Source organism: Labrus mixtus, chromosome 5 (genome assembly GCF_963584025.1).
Source record: "Labrus mixtus chromosome 5, fLabMix1.1, whole genome shotgun sequence".
Taxonomy (NCBI): Eukaryota; Metazoa; Chordata; class Actinopteri; order Labriformes; family Labridae; genus Labrus; species Labrus mixtus.
In genome coordinates this window covers 9,026,566-9,045,901 of record NC_083616.1, presented here as the reverse complement: position 1 = coordinate 9,045,901, position 19,336 = coordinate 9,026,566, and the positions used below count along the sequence as shown (strand labels likewise).

The 19,336-nt window shown below is 41.1% G+C and overlaps 1 protein-coding gene and 1 long non-coding RNA gene across 8 annotated transcripts in view; one reads left to right on the top strand and one right to left on the bottom strand.

The window, feature by feature from the left end:
- Window positions 1-4,595, top strand: part of ep400 (E1A binding protein p400) — a 30,960-nt gene extending 26,365 nt beyond the window's left edge. For all 7 annotated transcript variants that reach the window (XM_061037640.1, XM_061037639.1, XM_061037641.1 and 4 more), the window contains 6 exons: window positions 908-1,144; window positions 1,470-1,644; window positions 2,096-2,250; window positions 2,420-2,581; window positions 2,985-3,062; window positions 3,510-4,595. In XM_061037640.1, coding sequence (XP_060893623.1) covers window positions 908-1,144; window positions 1,470-1,644; window positions 2,096-2,250; window positions 2,420-2,581; window positions 2,985-3,062; window positions 3,510-3,830 — 1,128 coding nt within the window. In that variant the 3' untranslated portion in view covers window positions 3,831-4,595. The remainder of the gene's footprint in view (window positions 1-907; window positions 1,145-1,469; window positions 1,645-2,095; window positions 2,251-2,419; window positions 2,582-2,984; window positions 3,063-3,509) is intronic.
- On the bottom strand, window positions 4,346-19,042 carry LOC132973940 (uncharacterized). Its single transcript, XR_009673083.1, has 2 exons — window positions 18,832-19,042; window positions 4,346-5,297 (listed from the first exon to the last, which is right to left on the bottom strand). It is a non-coding gene; the product is annotated as an uncharacterized LOC132973940 (long non-coding RNA).
- Between the last annotated feature and the right edge of the window lie 294 nt (window positions 19,043-19,336).

The following is a 19,336-nucleotide window of genomic DNA, read 5'->3' as shown; positions in this document are numbered from 1 at the left end:
GTTTCATCTTGAATCTTTCTCCTTTTTCTTTGATTCAGTTGTTCAGGTTGATAAAGAACATACAAGCATAGATATAGAGGGCCATATATGAGCCCTCTTGATACAACCCATATTCTCATTTGCAACATAAGAAAAGACGCATGTAATGAATCTATTTGTCTTCCGCACAAATCCACTGAAAGATTTAATCCGAACAAATTATAACCATAAAAGATCCACGGACTGATTCACCTTTGCTACAGCTGGTTTTTATGATTCATTTATAGAAATCATTTTCACTGTTCCCGGCCTTTAAAAGCCAATGAGAGCCTGAGTTGAAAGGAGGTGCCTGCCCCTGTTCTGTTTCAACCAATTGCACGCAACAGTGCAGATGACTGTCATTTCTTGTAGCCAATTAAATTCTGAAGAGGTGGATATGCTGCTTCGGGTGATTTATTCATGCACACACTAAGGAGATTAATTCAAAGTACTAGATATTTTCAGAAATGCATTAAGTGTATTTATAAGTTGATATTTATACCAAGATAGGCTATAAGCCATGATTTATTTGGAGAAAACAGACAAATCTATGTAAAATTAGCACCCCCATAACGCTGAAATGGAATGGTCCTTGTGTCATAAGCAGTGTTCAATTGAGATTGGCAGTCCACTGTGGCTCTGTCGAACAAAACTTTGAAGAAAGCTCAAAAGGAAGGGTCACCCCTAAATACAACCTCCATTTTTATTAGTTGGAAAAAAAAACAACTCTTATCTGGGTTTGACCTTTTAGGTATTAAAGCTTGGAGTGTATACAAATGGAACAAATACTTCAAATGACCTCATGAAACAATACTATCAAACAATGTAAGGGCTTTACAAACGCCTTGTGTAAACAGTTACCTTATCTTTAGCTGATCTGTGTTTACAGGAGTTGTTGAAGATGCACAAGCACAAGTTGCAGCTGCAGCAGCAACAGCAGCAGGTCGCTGCAGCAGTGGCAGCAGCAGCAGCTCAGGGCCAACAGGCTGCAGGAGCTCAGCAGGCTGCTCAGGTACAACCTGCACAGGCTGCACAGGCTAATCCCCAGCTGACGGCTGTGGCAGCACCCAGACCTGGAGCGGTGCTGACTGGCACCACGGTGGCCAGCCTGCAAGTGGCCAGACTGGTAAGACTGAGCAGATAATGGTTTGTTTATCTATAGATAGAGAATTTCCACACTTTTTGTGGGAGTAAATACATTGTAAAAAAACTTGCCATGGGTCCTAAACGTATGAGTCAAAAGAGAAAATTGGTCATATTACTAAAAATCTATCTAGAGAAAAGCATCTCAAAACATGGTTGGTGTGTAACAACAGTGACCTAGAGACCAGGTATGACAGACTTTGAAAAGTATTGTCCAGTTAAAATCCTGTCCTCTTTTCTCGTCTTGTTCTTCCCGTCTGTTCTTCTGGTTGTGTTATTATTAATTCTGTCTCTGTTCACTTTCACAGACTCGAGTACCCACTCAGGGCCAGATTCAGGCCCAGGCAGGACAGACAGCCCAGGTGACCCTCACCAAGCCTCCTGTGGTCTCTGTGCCAGCTGTGGTCTCATCAGCTGGAGTCACAACGCTGCCAGTCACTGTAGCTGGCATCAGTATGGCTATCAGTCAGGCCCAGAAAACAGGTAAACATTTCTACAAACTCAGCCTTGTAGACAAAGCCATCTTACAGACATGTTTCCATGTTTTTATAATGTAATGAATGATTAACTTTTTTCATGAATGAGTATTATCTTTGGTATTTGTGGAGCACTTTACAACTGTAGGTTTTCTCTTTGACAGTGAACAACCTTTCCTTTTTTCCCTCTCAGGTCCATGTGGCCTTTACAAATTATCTGTTGAACTAATTCTAAAATTATGTGAAGAATCATCTCCTGTAGTTTTATCATATACCGGTTCTATCTCAAAAAATAATTCAACACTGAGCCAGAAACAAATCAAGCTATATTCATTTGTGATTTGGCCTGCATGGTTTGTGTTGCATTTCCTCTTGTTATATGCTGTTGTTTCAACATGTGTTTTTCATCATGACAAACGTCTGAAGTTCTAATTAGTTCCTCTTTCTCCTCTCTTTAGGTGGACCTGTGCTGACGCCGTCCTTCCCCCAGATGCAGGTCCAGCAGCTGCTTCAGATGAAGAAGCAGCAGCAGGCGGCAGCAGTTCAGGCAGCAGCTGCAGCTCAGCAGAAAGCAGGGCAGCCGCAGCAAGGGCAGGCCACTGTGCAACAAAAGGTACACAAACAGGGACGAGGAACTTTCATGTTTTATTAGCTCATGATTTGTTACGAGTTTGTCGTTAGTGCTTAATGCTTATGTTCAGGGTTGTTCATTTGGTATGGTTCTATTAGAAAGATAGAGTGGTGAGAGATTTTATTAACTGTAGTTATGTCATTCCCCTTAGATCGGCACCCAGCAGGTGACGGTGCAGGCAGCCCAGCCGGCTCAGCAGCAGCAGAAGGTGACCTACGCTGCCACCACCCAACTCCAACCTGGAATCAAGACCCAGTTCTTCACTACATCCATTGCTCAGGCTCAGAAACCCACTGGAGCCCAACAAATCCAGGTACACCATCAGTGGAAGTCTAGAAATCAATATTTACACATTAATCAATCATCCTGTTATCTCAAGACCCTTTACAAAATGAGCAGGCTTAGACCATACTCTTTGTTATAGTATCTATAAAGAACCATAATTAATCCACCATGAGCAGAGCACTAAGCTCCATTTATCGAAGTTACAGCAGCAAGGAAAAATTGCCTTTTAGAGGCAGAAACGTCGAGCAGGACCAGACTCATGGTGAACGGCCATCTGCCTAAAACTGTGCTGAGGTTGTGAGGGAGGACCAGAAAGAGAGGGAACATCATTGAATGGATTTGATTTATTGTTAAATGTGAGTCACAGTATGTATAGTGTTACATAAATATTGTGTGTTGACATACAATCTCTTGTTTATTTCTCTTATCAGGTGGCTAAGCTCCCACAAATAGTGCAGCAGCAAACCACTGTGGCAAATCTCCAACAAATCGTGTCTTCTCCTCAGCAGGTAGGAGCTTTGTAAGAGTGTTTCTCCTGAAGGTCTGTGTAGCTGATCACTTCCATGTGAGGTTGTGTCTGTTCTCTATCTCAGACTTTAACCTCTTTATGAGCCTCGTATCCTCAGGCGGTCTTTACAACCAAGTTTAAAAATGTTACTGTAGTCTTTGGGACATATAAGGAACTGGCTGAGGAAAGAGGACAAAGAAATTCACTTTCAGTTCATCTTTTTTTCTAAATGATGTCTTTATGTTACATCTTTTATCCTTTTATCTTTTTATATTTTGTCCTAATCTAATGTCTTCATCAAGGAAACGTAATAGACTCAATACATTTTTTTAAATTTTCAGGTATATTCTGATTTAACAATTACTTTCTTTGCTCGTTATACATGCGCCATGCATGACAGAATGGATAAAACAAGCCAACTTAAGGTTTTGCTTGTGTTCCTCTTCAGATCCAGGCCCAGCCTCAGACCGTGACTCTGACCCAGGCGGCCACGTCCGCTCCTGCTCAGGTGCAGATGATCTCCGCTGGAACAGCAACAGCCCAGGTGGTCCAGCAGAAGATCATCCAACAGCAGGTGGTAACTGCTGCCACGTCACCTCAGATCCAGACTCCTCCTCCACACAGCCCCGCCCAGCAGCCTGCAGTGACCTCTGCGGCCGAGTCCACAGCGCAGCAGCCAACTCAGACCCAACAGCCCACCAAGGGTCAGGCTCGCCAGGGTGGCATCAGGGCCAAAACTCCTGCCAAGCCCAGCGGGGGGAGCAGCTAATGAAATGGATTGAGCGATTGTTTCCTGCAGTACAGATGTGACAGCTCTGACGTTGTGCTGAAGCTTTTCTTGCGGATCCTGTCACATTGTTCACCACAGAAAACCTTTACCTCACACACTGCAGCCATCTCTAATCTGATTCTAACTGTTGAACATGACACACATGTCAGTGGTTCTTTCTAAGCTTTCAACTCAATCTCAGCACTCCTGTAACTCCTGGTGGGATCCATAAGTTTGCATTACAGTCAACATTGTTACTTCTCTTTATTTGTTTAATGTAATGTGGAATGTTTGAAAATACCACAACTGAAAATTGTCCCCTGATAGATCAAGCAACAGAGACAACATCAATGACTTGTAAGTGACAATTATCACTGAATCACCAGATATCTGAGGCTGAGGCTCATGGGAAATCTTGCAGCTGTCCGTTAGAATAAGTGTATCCATAATTAGTCCCTTTTATGTCTATTCCCCTTGTTGTCTATAGATACTGAATGGAGAATAATGCACGTTCCTTTAGCCCTTTGTTTTTTATTGCAGCAAATACACTGTATACATGTACTTTAGTATTTTGTGTTTCTCATAAATTGTCTTTTTTTATTGATGTCAAGGAAAAAAAACTGTAAATATCAATGAAAAACATTTGTACTTGTAAAGTAGTCGTGTTTTCATTGGGTTTTTTCAGCCTAATTGTAATAAAGTGTTTTGTTTTTATACACAAATTCATCTTTTCCTTTCATTAAATCCGATGTAAGTACTTGGAAATCTTGTGAATTCTTAAAACACATTCCCTGATTTTAAATGTTTGCTGTATAGTATTTGCAGCCTGAACAGTGAACTAGGGCTTTCATAGATCTAAATGTTTTTTAGTCCTGTTTGAATAACTTTTCCTTTTTTTCCTGATATTAATTACCAGAAGTCTCTGAGGAGGGCAGAATCTGGATCAGTAGGTTTCATAAACACAAAAGCACCTAATGAAGCAAAAATGTGAGTCACAGGGCATTCCTGGCTCCTCAGTTAATGTTTAGGTTTGGTGTGCTGTTGATCTTGCATTTAAGACATTTTGCCTTTAGACAGTCTGAGGGTAGCTTTAAAGACGAGAAAGCTTCTCTCAGCACTGTCTGCTTGGCCCGACTGGCTGCTGATTCCTGCAAATACACTACTCAAATGAATTAAAGGGCTCTTTTAAATTGCCAATTAGTATGGCAAGAATAACTGCGTAGTTGTGATTTTAGTTAATGACACAGGACATTTAGAAATCACAGTCGACAAAGGAAACATGTCGAGATACAGTATAAGACGTTTGCTGCCCATCTGCCACAGGTCATCATGGAGAGAATGAGAGGAGTGGTCCAGGATGGCTGTGATTTTGTCCCTCATCCTCCTCTCAGCCACTGTCTCCAAGCTGTCCAGTTCCAGGCCGACCACAGAGTGTGCCTTCCTCACCAGCTTGTTGAGCCTGAGCCTCTATGGACATATAAACATAAATATATAGCGTGACAGTAGCAGGTTATCAAAGCAAATAAGCACCACAAAAGTAAATACATAAGATTGGAGATCTACAGTCAAAAATAATAGCCTCAAAAATAGTCACTCTAAAATATAAGTATTAAATATATCCAAAATGTACTTTACAGAAAGGTAGAGGTGTTAATATACAATACAGTGTTGACAAAATCAACTTTTTTTTTCACATATTTAACTTTGCAAAATCACATTCTTAATAAGTTAAATAGGACTTTTTTAATTCTAGCACACCAAATTTAAAACAAAATCCTTTCTAACTTCCGTCGATAAGTTGACGCAATTCTGTATTTGTCCAGGGGGAGGCACTGTTTAACCAGTATCAAGCTCCATCCTCTCTGAGGAAAGGCCTACTACTACTCTGGATTTTCCAGCTCATTGAAACTCTCCATCTGCTCCTCAGAGCTCACCCTGCGTCTCCTCTGTCTCCGCTGGCACTCGATGCGTCCACATTCAGCACTAAACGAGGGAGACAAGGGAGGTGAGGTGGAAGAGCGGGCTGAGGGATGAACAGATGGGCAGGGCTGGTTTTCTTTTGCCCAGATATCCCTACATCCTTGTGCGCATCCTTTATGTTTATTTATTTTATAACAGTCTACTACTGTATACAGGAATTGTGAATGGAGACTTTTTTAACCATTTGACAGAGATGAGGGGAGATAAAATAGTCCTGTGCTTTTATTCAATCTGCAGGGAGGAACAGCTGGCAGACTTCATAGCACAGGAGCTGTCATGCTGCGGTTAAGGAGAGGAGATGAATCACACACTTTAATTCATAGATTACCATGCTTCACGCCTCCTCCTTTGTGAATGTGTGTATTCGATGGAAAGTGCTGCAGATAAAAAGGAAATTCAAGCACTCATGAAACGTCTTCTCTTCCGCTTCTCCCTACAGCCACCGTTAATTCAAATGTCACTTTACAGCAGGTAGGGGTGGGTGTAAGTGTACCTTTTATGCACAAGTGTAAACATGCATTCATTCAGTGTTTGTACTTTGATTTCAAACCAAGGTAAAAGAAACACAAACTCTGTGATCCAAGAACTGACGGTGAGACGTTTACAACTGGAGGAAAAGTGTGTTAGGAGCCCCTGTGGCAGCACTTTGGAGTGCAGGCTTTTATTTGGATATCTTTATTTCCACAGAAAAAGTCTTGCATTAGGAGGGTGGCTGTGGCTGTCAGAATCGTTTTCATCTTCCCTCTCAGACACCAGCAGCTTTTCCCACCATGTGAGTGTTTACCTCAGGAGGGTCTTTAAAGCCTCTGAGCAGAGTCAAATGTGTGAGGGCGGATTTTTCACTCCCGTGTGTGTTTTCCTCTCTTTGCAGGGAGCCGTGAACACGAGCCCCCTCTAAGCATGTCGCAGAGCAGAGGAGCCATGTGAATGACAGCCGCAGGAAGCAGGGATGATTCAATTATTGCGTGTGTCGACACGACAACAGTGAGGGTATCAACTCGGAGGGGGCTTTGTTTGTCACTGCAGAGACGAGGGGGGCTAAAAGGCAAGAGATGCAGGTGGAAAAAAAAATAAACACCCAGGTACAAAAGCAGTGGAGGTTCGCTCATCAGTTGGACGATAAAGGCCAAATACTCCGTCCGTCATCCTGTGCACGCTCTCTAATGCCCCGGCCTGGTGCTGATCACACCGCCCTGGGGAGTGCCCTGCTAATGATGCCGCTCCAATGATGCTCATGATCACCGCTATTGGAAAAGCAGCAGGCCATCTATACTGAAAGGTTGCCATGGAAACCCACTGCGACCCCTTTAGTGAAAACCACAGTGCTGGTGGAACAATAGTGTTATGTAGCACACACAGAAATTACACATGCAGCTCTGCAGTCATGCCTCGGCTCAGTCTCTCTGTAAATAAGGGAATCACAGTGTATAAACAGCTATTGAGCGTTAGCAAACACACATTTGATTTGACGTCAAAATGCTGCTCATGTGACCTTAAGCATCCTGTAGTCATGCTGAGATGCTTTGCGGGAGTCAGTGGAATGTTTTAGTTGCAATATCTTCCAAATTAGAATTTACTAGAGACGATCTTTATCATTCTTTCCTTCCAGTATTCCTTCTAATACCTAGACTTGAGTACTAACTAATACCAATACCTTATATTTAAACCTATATATTTATTGTTAAGCGTTTTCTTTTACACAAGGATAATTTACCTGAAACTGCTTAATTTCTATGTGGCTCTAATAAATTATATTATCAGTGCTGTGCGATGACTGACACCCTTGCGTTATCCACAGTCCTGCATTTTATGATAAAAACCCATAGCAACACTATTATCGGTTTCTGAACATCTCTAGAATTTACTTCTTGCTTTTTGAATGGTGCTGACTTGACTTTTTTGACCAAAACTGAAACCCATCAGCTATCACACTGACAAATGTAAAGCCTCTGGGAGCCATGCCCAACTTTCTGGGGCTTCCACTGTAGCTAGCTGTTCGCCATGAAAGACTTCCAAGATTTGTTTTTCCCCAAATGTTGCAGTAGTTCAGTCTGACTAGCAACATCAGACGTGAAAATTGGTGATAGCAAATTCAATCTGAAAGGGTTTAGAAGCTGCACTTGTATAAAGATATCTATTTAAATATGTTAATTAAAGCTTAATCCTTTTCAGATGACCACCAATGTGTTTTGGGATTGCACAACAGTGTATTGTGTTCAGCCCCTTTTGCTCTCCACATGGACTGTTTTCCTGCATATCTCTATTCCCTAAAGAAACACTACTGGTCAATAATCCTACTACTACAAACAGTAACCAGAAGACTTGCTAAATCTGGTTCCACCAACAGATTAAGAATCTAGAGATTACTTCCATTCTGAATCATACTAATAAGGATTAGTTAGTCCTCTCCCTGAGCTCCTTAAGCCTCCTACAAGACTCCTGAGGCGAATGCAGGACAGGCCTATTACTCTAAATGATGAGTCACAGGTCTGCTCACTGATTTCTCTGAATTGCAAGGGAGGGGGCCATGATGGTGATGATGGTGGCTTGGGGGGAGAGGGAAAGGGGGGGGGGGGGGGGTGCCATGGTAATTGCTCTGCAGGCAAGATGGGTGAGAGCACCAGCGCCGACACGCTCCACTTCTTCCAACACAGTGATAGGAAGTGTCATGCAGCACTTTGAAAAGGTACCAAGGAGGTCTTCAGTACATGTCTGCCACATCCCACTTCTTTTCTCTCTCTCTCTCTCACTTCCTATATCTCTCCCTGTCTTCTCCTTCTTCTCCTCACAGCTCTCTCCTTCTCTCTCCTCTGTCAGCTCAGTACGCTCGGCTGCTCTCATCTTCCACACACACGCCTCGTGGTGTGACAGTCATGTAAGCGAGTGGGTGTGAACCACAAAGGGGATCTCTTTAGTCCCCCCTCTGAGCCTTGGCGATAACCTTGGCTGAGGTGTGGCCCCACTCTGCCTGCCTGCAGAACCCACTCCTCAACCTGCTACTGTCCGTCCCCTGTGTCCTGTACAGTGTGTGCTTGTCAAATATTTAGACTCTCTTCACTGAAGCGAAGGAAGAAAGTCAACCTGAAATGCATTCCTCACTGTGAGTTTCTCCTTCTCCAGGTGCCAAATTCAGTCCTCCACTATAATTAAACGTATCCACCATCCTGATTTGGAGCATAAATCATAATCTCCTCTTTAGCACTCAGGATGTGTAACAGTCTGAGGCTGTCGCTTCTTGTATAGCGTGATGAAGAGTTAGAGTTTTATGAACACTGACCTGAATTTGGCAAACTGCCACTAATGCTGTGAAAAATGAGTCATATTCCCCTGTTTTTTTACACCGCATACATATTAAAGAGGCACTTCATAAATGTTAGCTCTGCAGGGAGTGCTCTGAGGGATGGTCGAGCAGAAGCAGCAGATTTTCTTCATTTCAGTCACTAGTATGTAGTGTATCAAAACCACGGGATCCTGCGTTCCCACAACTCAATAGCATCTTTCATTAGACATTGTACTCTGTTCTCAGCACAGTTCTTTTCACAAGACTATCCCTGTATTAATGTGGTTTCTGAATATACCGGGAAAAAATAGTCTCTGAATGGGAACATTTATGTGACGAGTCTCTATATTGACGACTTCAACTCGGAAATTCTGGGAAAATTCTTGACTTGACGTCACATTTCAAAACATTCTGAACCAAAAAAAATATTGGGTTTCTCTTTTTGGTTTTGGTTGAATTTGTGTTTAATTAATTCGTGCTCTGAAAACAGGACAAAGAAAATCCGTCATCTGTAGAAGTTAGAAGCATGTAAAAACGTTGACCAATGTCTGCCACGAGGTACCAATCTGATGAACCTGTCTCCCTGCTCGTTCGCTACCCCTTGCATGCACGAGCCCACACTCAAAGTGTGCCACCGATGACGGAGTTTTCGAAAATTACCAACCCTTATTCATGTACTTCATATCCATTTTTATCTCATGTAGTGTGTTGAATTTTATTCAGTTGTTGCGTGTGTCCTACTTGCACAAACTAGATTAATTAGGAAAATGTTGAGAGATTCATTATACTAAATAAAGCAGGGGCTTATTTATTGTAGAGATAGGACAGTGGATAGAGTTGGAAATCAGGGAGAGAGATTTGGGAATGACATGCAGGAAAGGAGCCACAGGTCGGATTCGAACCTGGGCCGCCCTTTTGAAAGACTATAGGGGGATGCACGACCGTACATGGGTCGTGAACACTAACCACTATGCTACCTGCTCCCCTTTTTCCAAAAAATGGTCCTAATCTGTATCGTCTGTCAGAAAACAGGCTGAATGACATTTCTCCTGTTTGAAGAAAACTCTTCCCATGCAAGTACAAGCCACACTGAAAACCATCCAATGAGGATCAATAATCTATGGTCTATTGTCTATTGTCTTGGGACAAAGAATGTCTGCACAAAATGCAATCCATCCAGTAGTAGTTTGGATATGTCAGTCCAGACGAAAGTGGCGCACATGTAAAACACACCCGACAGCTAGCCATCCATACATTTTAATCTACACAAGTAGCATGGCTAAAACATTAATTAATTATTATTATTTAATCTTGAGCCACACTGGAGATTACCCTGATGACATTCTTCGGTTGACTTTTGCAACCTGTTCAAATAAGACGAAAACATCACAGGGCTATTTGTACACGTTGTTATGAACTCAAAGTGGCTTATGTTATATATATAAAGTGACAACCAGACTGAAGAGCAGGCGGGTTCTTCTTCTTCTTCTTCTTCTTCTTCTTGGCTACTCTGGAGTGAAAAAAAAACAAAGTGGCTAATGTTTAAACCACCCAGCTCACCCAGTGAAACCACAACACAGACGTCAGTGGTGAGGGAGATAGAATATGGTATGGTGTTTAGGGGGAGGGTATGTTAAAAGGGGAGAAGATGTAAAAAACATGGAAGACCCCAATGCCACACACACACACACACACACACACACACACACACACACACACACACACACACACACACACACACACATGCACATATATCCCTACCCCCTCCCATCTTTTCACTAAGCTCCCACCCCCTAAACAAACTCACACACATGCTGAAAGATGAATGTCCAACAAATGGAGGCGAGGGGTGAGTGAGGGCCCCATATGAGAGCTGTATTGTGCAGCCAGGGCCCCCTTACCCCCCTCAGAGATCAGTAATCAAGGGGGCCCTGTCGGTGGGGCCAGGGGGGCTGGGGAGGAACAGGGCAGTGGTGGCTGAGGAGGAGGCAGTTTCTGTCTCTCTAGGATGTTATTTATTGGCCTACTTTGAAACTCCTGCTGCCTCCTGCACTCCCTGTCACTCCCATTGATCTTCTCCTGATCCGCCCCCACTGATGGCCTTCTCTCCTCCTCCTCCTCCTCCTATGATGTACATCATGTAAAGAGCCTTCTGCTCCTGGCTCAACGTCCAGAGGGAGCTGAGAAAGTGCTTTAGCATTATTTTAGCCCTTTGACTACGGGGGATTTATATGTTTAGGGTTATAAAAGGTGAGTCATTGTTTACATACCAGGCATGGCCTCTAGCTTTGTCATGGGATAAGCTGCTTTGCTGTGAACACTGAGTGAGAAAAGTGTGTGTGGGTTCACATGTCATTTTTTACGGCTTATAATAGGCTGAAACAGTGGGATCTAACCTGGTGGCAAAAAGATTGAATATGTGTTGACCTCAAGGTTTAAGGAGGTATGAACCCAATATCACACTTTCCCGATTTTTCTCTATTTATACCACTGAGAAATCTATATAAAAGGATTGTCTTCCCCTATAAATACACTTAAAACAGAAAAGTCTTTGTGTCTTATATTATCCCAAAATGAACAAAGAAAGCCTGAAGCAAAAAAGTAGAAAATCCCTATTGCAGGTTTCCCAAAAACAGTAGGCTATTAATATATGAATATGAATATATGAGTCTTATAAAATTCTGAGGATTCATTTATTTATTCAGAAGATAGAAAAGACCTCAACTTATTTTGCTTTATAACCTCCTCCACTTCTAGCTACATAACTGTTGCATTGTTAGCTAGTTTCTTTGCAATTCTTGTGTCTATTATCTATATACAATTTTCTCTTAATATATGTATATACACATGTATATATATGAATTATTGCTTTGATTTCTTGCTTTGTAACCACAGGATCCTAGAAGCTGCACTAATGGTTAAAAATGACACACAGATATGTTTAACAGCATGTACAGACTTCTGCTAGCTTAGGCTACTATTATTGTTGTCATGGCCACAGAGAGTAGCAAGACATGCAGCAGTGACTTCTTTGCTTCTGTTTGGTCTTCATCACATGGCTGAACTGCTGCTGTAGGCTAAACCTTAACACCTTAATGCTAACATGGACATAATCATAATGCTAACATGCTGATGCTAGCAATTGTTTTGTTCACTTTGTACACAGATTAGCATGTTGCAACGAACACTAGAAAAAATGTCTGGAGATCAGAGTGCTGAAGATGTCTCTTCTGGGAAAAAGGACTGTACATATTTTGGGAACACTTTACAATATATATTATTTATTATTAAGGTATACATTTTAAACATTAAGCATTTAAATATTAGCCTATTTTAAGTGGCATGCAGGCTCTATATCAGAAATAATACAGCAATTAGGCCTATATATTATTCTGCTACATGTAGCCTAACAGTTTACCCTTTTTACACACACAAAAACTGTAACTATGCACACAATCCTGAAAACTTGAAGCACAATCCCATTGGTCTCACTCAAATACCCTTCCAGATCACAGTTTTGCAAATCTCTGAACACAAATTGCCTCATTTAGCACACTTTGTTCGACAAGAAACACTGGCCTTAAAATGCAACACTCTGATTACCAATTCATTTCACTGATGTTGAACCTATGCAAACTCATGTAAAGTCATATACAGAAGATTTGCCACAAATTGACTCCCATGTGTTTCCTCGTTCCTTACTCTCAGCTGGCAGCTCATTTGCAAATTTAGCAGAGACCATAAGCATCCCATGTTTTGGATATTAATGAAATATACATATCTGACTGATTTTTAAAACTGAATGGGACATTTTGCTTGCGACTGTTGCACCCTTGAAATGAACCGGTCAGAATTCGTCCATCTTCACTTTTAGCAACTTTTATTAAAGAAATGCCCACAGCTTTACACAAGCTTTGTTTTTCAGCCTACACACACCTCTGTGTCTTCTTCACTGAGCCTACTTTAAAGGGCCAGTGTCTTAATCTTGAAAGGTAGATAAAACACACAGTATTTACTGTTTATCACTTTGTTCTCTTTTACTAATGATCTTAGAAATGTAAATTAAATGTAAATTAAATGAGTTTAACTAGACACACTGATATAACAAAATGACAGAAAAAAATATGAAAATATGAAAAAGCATTTTCAGCGTGTTACACGACGGTTCAAATGATGAAAGAAAGTTAAGAAGTTGTGAAGACTTTGAAAGTTTCAGAGAATCCACTTATCATTTTTGAACAGTATTTAGGTCAGAGTGGTTGTTGTGCAAATGAGTGAATGAGAAATTCTACAATGTTGTGAAAAATGAACTGTTCAATGATTTCAACTTAAAAAAGACATTCTAAATTGAAAACAGAGCAAAAGTAAATTAGAAAGAATTGAAATAATTACCTAAAATGAATGTCCAAACAACTGAATTCAGAAGAGCTTTGGCCTTTAGATTAGGTCTCTAAACCTCTTTAACTTTTACTGGGTTCTTGATATATCAAATAATTTTTAGACATATTCACCTAAAATTAAATGAAAATTAATTGTCAAACACTTGGCAGTTAGACACAGCTGGGATAGAGATCACATCAAGAAACTCTCCTACCTCCAGTTTGAGATAGTTTTAAATTTGCTTCCATGGAGATTATGTGTTCAGTACAAATTTCTTACCAGTGCACCTTATGAATGAATTTTATCACTCTACATTTTGTACAGAAACATGGAAATCTAGGATAAGTGTGTTTTATCTTTGTTCTATCTGGACGTGTTCGGTTCATGATAAATGTGTTTTGTGGAATGCCGTGCAACGCCTGGAATGTCCTCACTATGATGGGAAACATGTGTGTTCGATGAGGAGGTTGGTGGGAGATAATGGAGTTCACTGTCACATGTACGCCTTTGGGGGCTGCAGACAACTCAGGTGCAACACATGGATCATACAACTCAGCTGCATTTACCCCATAAACTACCTCAACCCCCATTCACAGTGTGCACTCCTCTGTGTAAATGCCACAGTGTGTGTGATGAGGCTTCCTTTTACAGTTAACCTATGCCTTTGTACAGTACAAACAGGCAGCAAATACACACATCATGGCTACAAATTCTGGTGAAATACAACAATGAGTCAGTGCATTGCAGAGGAACAGGGGTCATCAATCTGACTGTTGTTATTCTGGTCCAACAGCTTCCACAAATCTTCAGCTCAGCCCCCTGGACAGCTAGTGTACTGAGGATTCAAGAATGCAGACAAACTATCTAATAACATCCCTGTTATTACAGCCTGAGAAGCATGCACATACAGTAAAAGGCCTCGGGCTAGGTGAGGAGTAGCTTTAGCTGCAGCAGAAATTAGCATTTCAGCCACACTGGTGCCACTTTGGGTGGTCAGTTCATCCAAGACTTTGGTACAGGCTAAAATATCACATAAACTGTTGGCTGGAAAGCCCTGAACATTTTAAATTTTACACAAAAACGAGTGGTACTTTAAGAAAGAATAGTAATGAATTTAGTTGTCCCTTGACTTTTCCTCGAACACCACCGGAAGGTAAAAGTTTTATTTTCCTGATATTCCAGACCACCAAGTACCAGCCCAGATGGCCACAGGGAGTCCTTTCTACCTGTGGCCATCAAACTGTTTAACGACTCAACATTCTGCAGCATTCTTTTCATATCATGTGCAAAAAACAGCCTTGAAATTACTCTCTTGAAATCCACGAGATATTTAAACATGGCACGATATGTATTTGTCCTGGCACATGGTAAGTGACGATTCTTTTGAACAATTAACTGTGTCTAGCTCCAGCCTTTAGGGCGGGATTGGTATGCTTGGCAACCTATCAGAAGGGTAGCAAAAAAGTAGGATGGTACAGATCGGTTATTTTGGTATCATTTCCAACTTCTGACTGTGTAAACGTCAACAAATGTGTACCATACCGGGCTGAAGTGAACCGGATCGCTTGGTGGGAAAAGTGCTTAACAATTTTGAATTGAAATGTTCTTTTGAATCAATGTATCTCTGACATGTGTCTATGAGAAAAAAAGAACAAATTTGGTCCTAATTAAACAACCAATCAGGGTTAGCTTGTGCGTAATTAAGCCAATCACAGCTACTCTGTACAAACTAGCATCATCAAACTTCTACATGGCTTTTGTTGGCAGCTCTCTCTCTCTATCACTCCCTCTTTTGTTCTCTTGCACAGCCAAACCGCTGTGCAGCATATAGATATTCAGACATTTTGTGAAGGGATATGAGGTAGCCAAGAGAATTGCGGAAGGTGTTTTCACTGAATGTTTGTGTTGATAGCTGCCATTTTAACTTATGGTTCCTCTATTGACCATTTTTAGGCACTTTTTGTTTTCTTTTAAACCTCATCAACTTCATACTTTATCTGACAGTGGTCAAGCAATCTGACACATCCTGGTGATTTTGTTGAGCCTGTCTTTTCCACACACACTAGCTTGACATCGACTCCTGATATATATAGTAAATTATTGATTGGATAACCATAGTATTTGATCAAAACATTCATGCTCCCCTGATTGTATCAATTGTATCAACTCGATTTTCTAGCCTTCAGACACACTTTCAATGTTTTTATCACTTATGTACATGCAAAACTAATAATATTCTCATAAGCCTCAATTGTAACCCTCAACTATCCAACAATCAATTAATAAACCCATCAAATTATAGTGATATAGTTATTTATCCTAGCTTCATTGATAAGTACAATCAAATGTCATCTGCATAACATTGAAAAATGAATAGTCTACTATCTACTGTTAGTATACTAAAAATCTCACTGAGATGGTGTCTATGCTCACTATATGTGCCAAATGTAAGGATGAGAGCATTAATAATTATAGTAATCATAATGATAATAATATGATTTGCATAGAACTTTAAAAAACAGGTGTGTGCTTTGACATACAATATGAGCAGAGGCATGTTAGCTTGCTGATATTAGCATTTTTCTCTGTGCTTTTTTTTTCTTATCTTAATATTATTTTGAAACGATCATTGTATAATATATAGTTATGATAAATAATATTTTAAGCCAGTCAGATTCTTTTACTAATACCATATATCATACATCAGAAATGCTTGTTGTTTGAGAGGAATTTTACATGATTGAAATGAGGACTTTCCGACTGATTAAGAAATCATTGCTGTTATGCTTCGATCATATATGTTTGAGAATGCAGAAAATGTCATCATTCTTCCCATTTTTTTATCAGTAGGACCCCACTCTAACTTAGCCCCCCCCCCCCCCCCCCCCCCCCCCCCCCCCCCCCCCCCCTTAGAATTTTGACTTGCATGACACCCCTATCACTTAGTACAACCTCACAGATCTGCTAGGCTAATATAAAGCATGGATGTGGAGTCTTGCTAAATGTTTGTTCTGCGTTAAGCATTGATTACAAGCAATTATGACCATTACACCCTTCCATTTGCAGCCCAAAGCCATGCAGCCTCTACCATCAATTTCTGTGTTCTACAATAGAATCAATACACATTCACTGTACTGCAGAGGTCCACGTGTTTGTCTATGATTCGATGCATGGTATTATAGCTGATCCATAATGTACTCGATCATGGATGCTGTGTGGCACACATAGGCTGCATTAAAATGTACGGGTGCTGCCTCGGCGCCCGCAACTTCCAGCCAGTGAGCACGTCGATAACGAGCAGCAGCCTCTCTGACAGAATCGTTTACTGCCTCGAGGGCATGGAGACGAAAGTGGAGTGTGCATGCCTGCCTCTAACCTACTTAAGCCCCACACTGCACAAATGGAAGTGTTGATATGCAACATGAGATGTCCTGGTGGATTCCTGGCTGTAAGAAGACTGACCAGAATAAATGTGTGAGATTAAAGCCGGAGGAAGTTCTGGTGGTGTTATTGTGTGTGTGTGTGTGTGTGTGTGTGTGTGTGTGTGTGTGTGTGTGTGTGTGTGTGTGCTTGATTTATTCAATGCCTGTGTCAGCATGTTAGATTAGAGGCATAATAATTAAGTGTATCAAATGATATATTCTCTGGATGTTTAGCCTGGAATAGTGGTCATATTAAGGATCCAGATAGAGTGTTTTCACAGTTTATACTGCAGTGTGGTGTTAAATGTGCAGGTATGAGAAAGAAAAACACAGGTTTGTGTGTGAGAGGGAATACTCTCTGGTTTGGGTGTGTGCTCCCGCTGTCAGCTGAGGAGCTATAGCATAGTTTCACTGACTCGAGTCGGCTCCTTAATTCTATTTGCCTCTCAGGGGAACCTCCCCCAAACCTCTCACACACATTTTTAGAGAGCTTTGTTAGCTAGGGGGGGGAGGATGGGGGGGTCGGTACTCACTGCTCCCACTGAGTCTGGACAAGACACATAAATCAGACACACAGACACACACGCACAAGTACTGCTATGTCATGAGGAGATGGGGGTCTGGTATCTGGGCCAGGGGCCTCCTCTCTCGACTTAAATGTTAGGAGGGCGGAAAAAAAGAGAGGCAAGGAAGAAAAAGAGTAGGGAGAAGAGTGACTTATTAGTGTGAACCTCCATAAACTGCTATATACTTCAATGGGAACAGAATATCTTTGGGATTAGGACTAATGACTAAACTAGTTTTTAGAAGCCATCAGACTGGGCTACTAGCAATTATGTTTGATGTTCTACTTGATTTATGATGAGATGTGTTAAAAAAAAAAAAAAACAGACAATAAAAAACAAAATATCATTAATAAATATGCTGTGTTAGTTGTGCAAATTTAAGCACAGGATTGTTTCTGTGTTTTCAACTCAAACGCTAAGACAAAATCTGCCACATTCTTGTTGTATGTCGCTAATGTGTATGCTGTCAGTTCTTCGTTCATTACATCCCCCAGAGGTGATGATCTCTGACAGAATCCAACCACAGGCCTACTGGCATTTCAGTGCTGTAAATAATGAGTCACACAGAAGCTTCACTCTAGGTTACTACAACGGTACAAACACGCAAAAGAAACAGATTTTCTTTTGATATAGTGGCAAATAAAGAATCATACGTTGCAGAAATAACATCAAGATTCAGGTCTGCTAGAGGACAAGACAACAACTTTTAAAATGTTGGTTTGTTAAAAGGAGCTGATTTCTAATGCATCCCAGAAAGTCAGAAAAATCTAATGATTGGCTCAATTTGTACTTGGTCTGATCACATTTTTATGTCTACTGCTCGAAACAATGCTGAGAGCTATAAGACTGAACCATACGGTGTCATGAAACAAAAACAAGAACCATCAGCGGGCTCAAACGCTTTTCAGAGCTGCAGAGCAAATTCTCTGTGATATTAGCACTCTACCTGACGTCTTTAATATAAAAAACAATCATTTCAGTGACGCATAGAAGACACTAATTATCTGGCCTTCATTACTTGCATTGACTAGCCAGTTGAAGGCGTTGATGGATTATACATTCTTGTCTGATCACGTATTCATTGACAGTATAGCCAACACCTATCTGAACAGGTTACTGCTTCTTGAGAATCAGCGCTCTGATGCAACAGGTTAAGACGGCAGAAAATCTAGGAAAAGTCTAAATTGGGTGTTTAAGGTACCGGTAATCATTAATGCATAAGTAAAGTAAGTGTTTTTCTGCTGTTATACACACCAAGAAAATGTTCCTTTGCACCTGGGGATGACTTTTCTTTTTGCTGAGGTGAAGAATATATTTCATTTTATTTACCTGATTCAAAATTTCTTTGAGAACAAAAATGATATATACTGTACCTGTGTGTCATGGCAGCTGTCCTCACTGACTCTGCTCCATCACTCCTGTGTTGGTAGAAGCGGCCAGACTCAGCCACAGACCAGACGACAGCTGGGGACCAGATCTGAACTCAGAGGAGAGCAGCTCCATGGCCAGGAAGTTACAGATGAAGGACAGGCCAACAGATCCAGCAGCCAAAAGAGCGGCTTCTCTCAAACCACTGAAGGGAGAGACAGGAGGGGGGAGAGGAGCTGCGGAGGAGGAGGGGAAGAGAGGAGGCTCTGATGGAGGAAGGATATATCATATTTGTGTCGTCTGGAACAGTCAGGATGTGTCAGGCTGGTTATTTCTGTAATCATCAGTGAAGTTTCATATGAAAATATTTATAGCCTACCCAAATGAATGAATTAATCATTTATTCTGATTTATTCTTTATGAGTCATATCTTATGGTTGAGCTTTTCTTCTGTATTCTGTGGTAAACATGCTCTTTATAAAGACAGACTGTGTGTCTGACCTGGTTTCT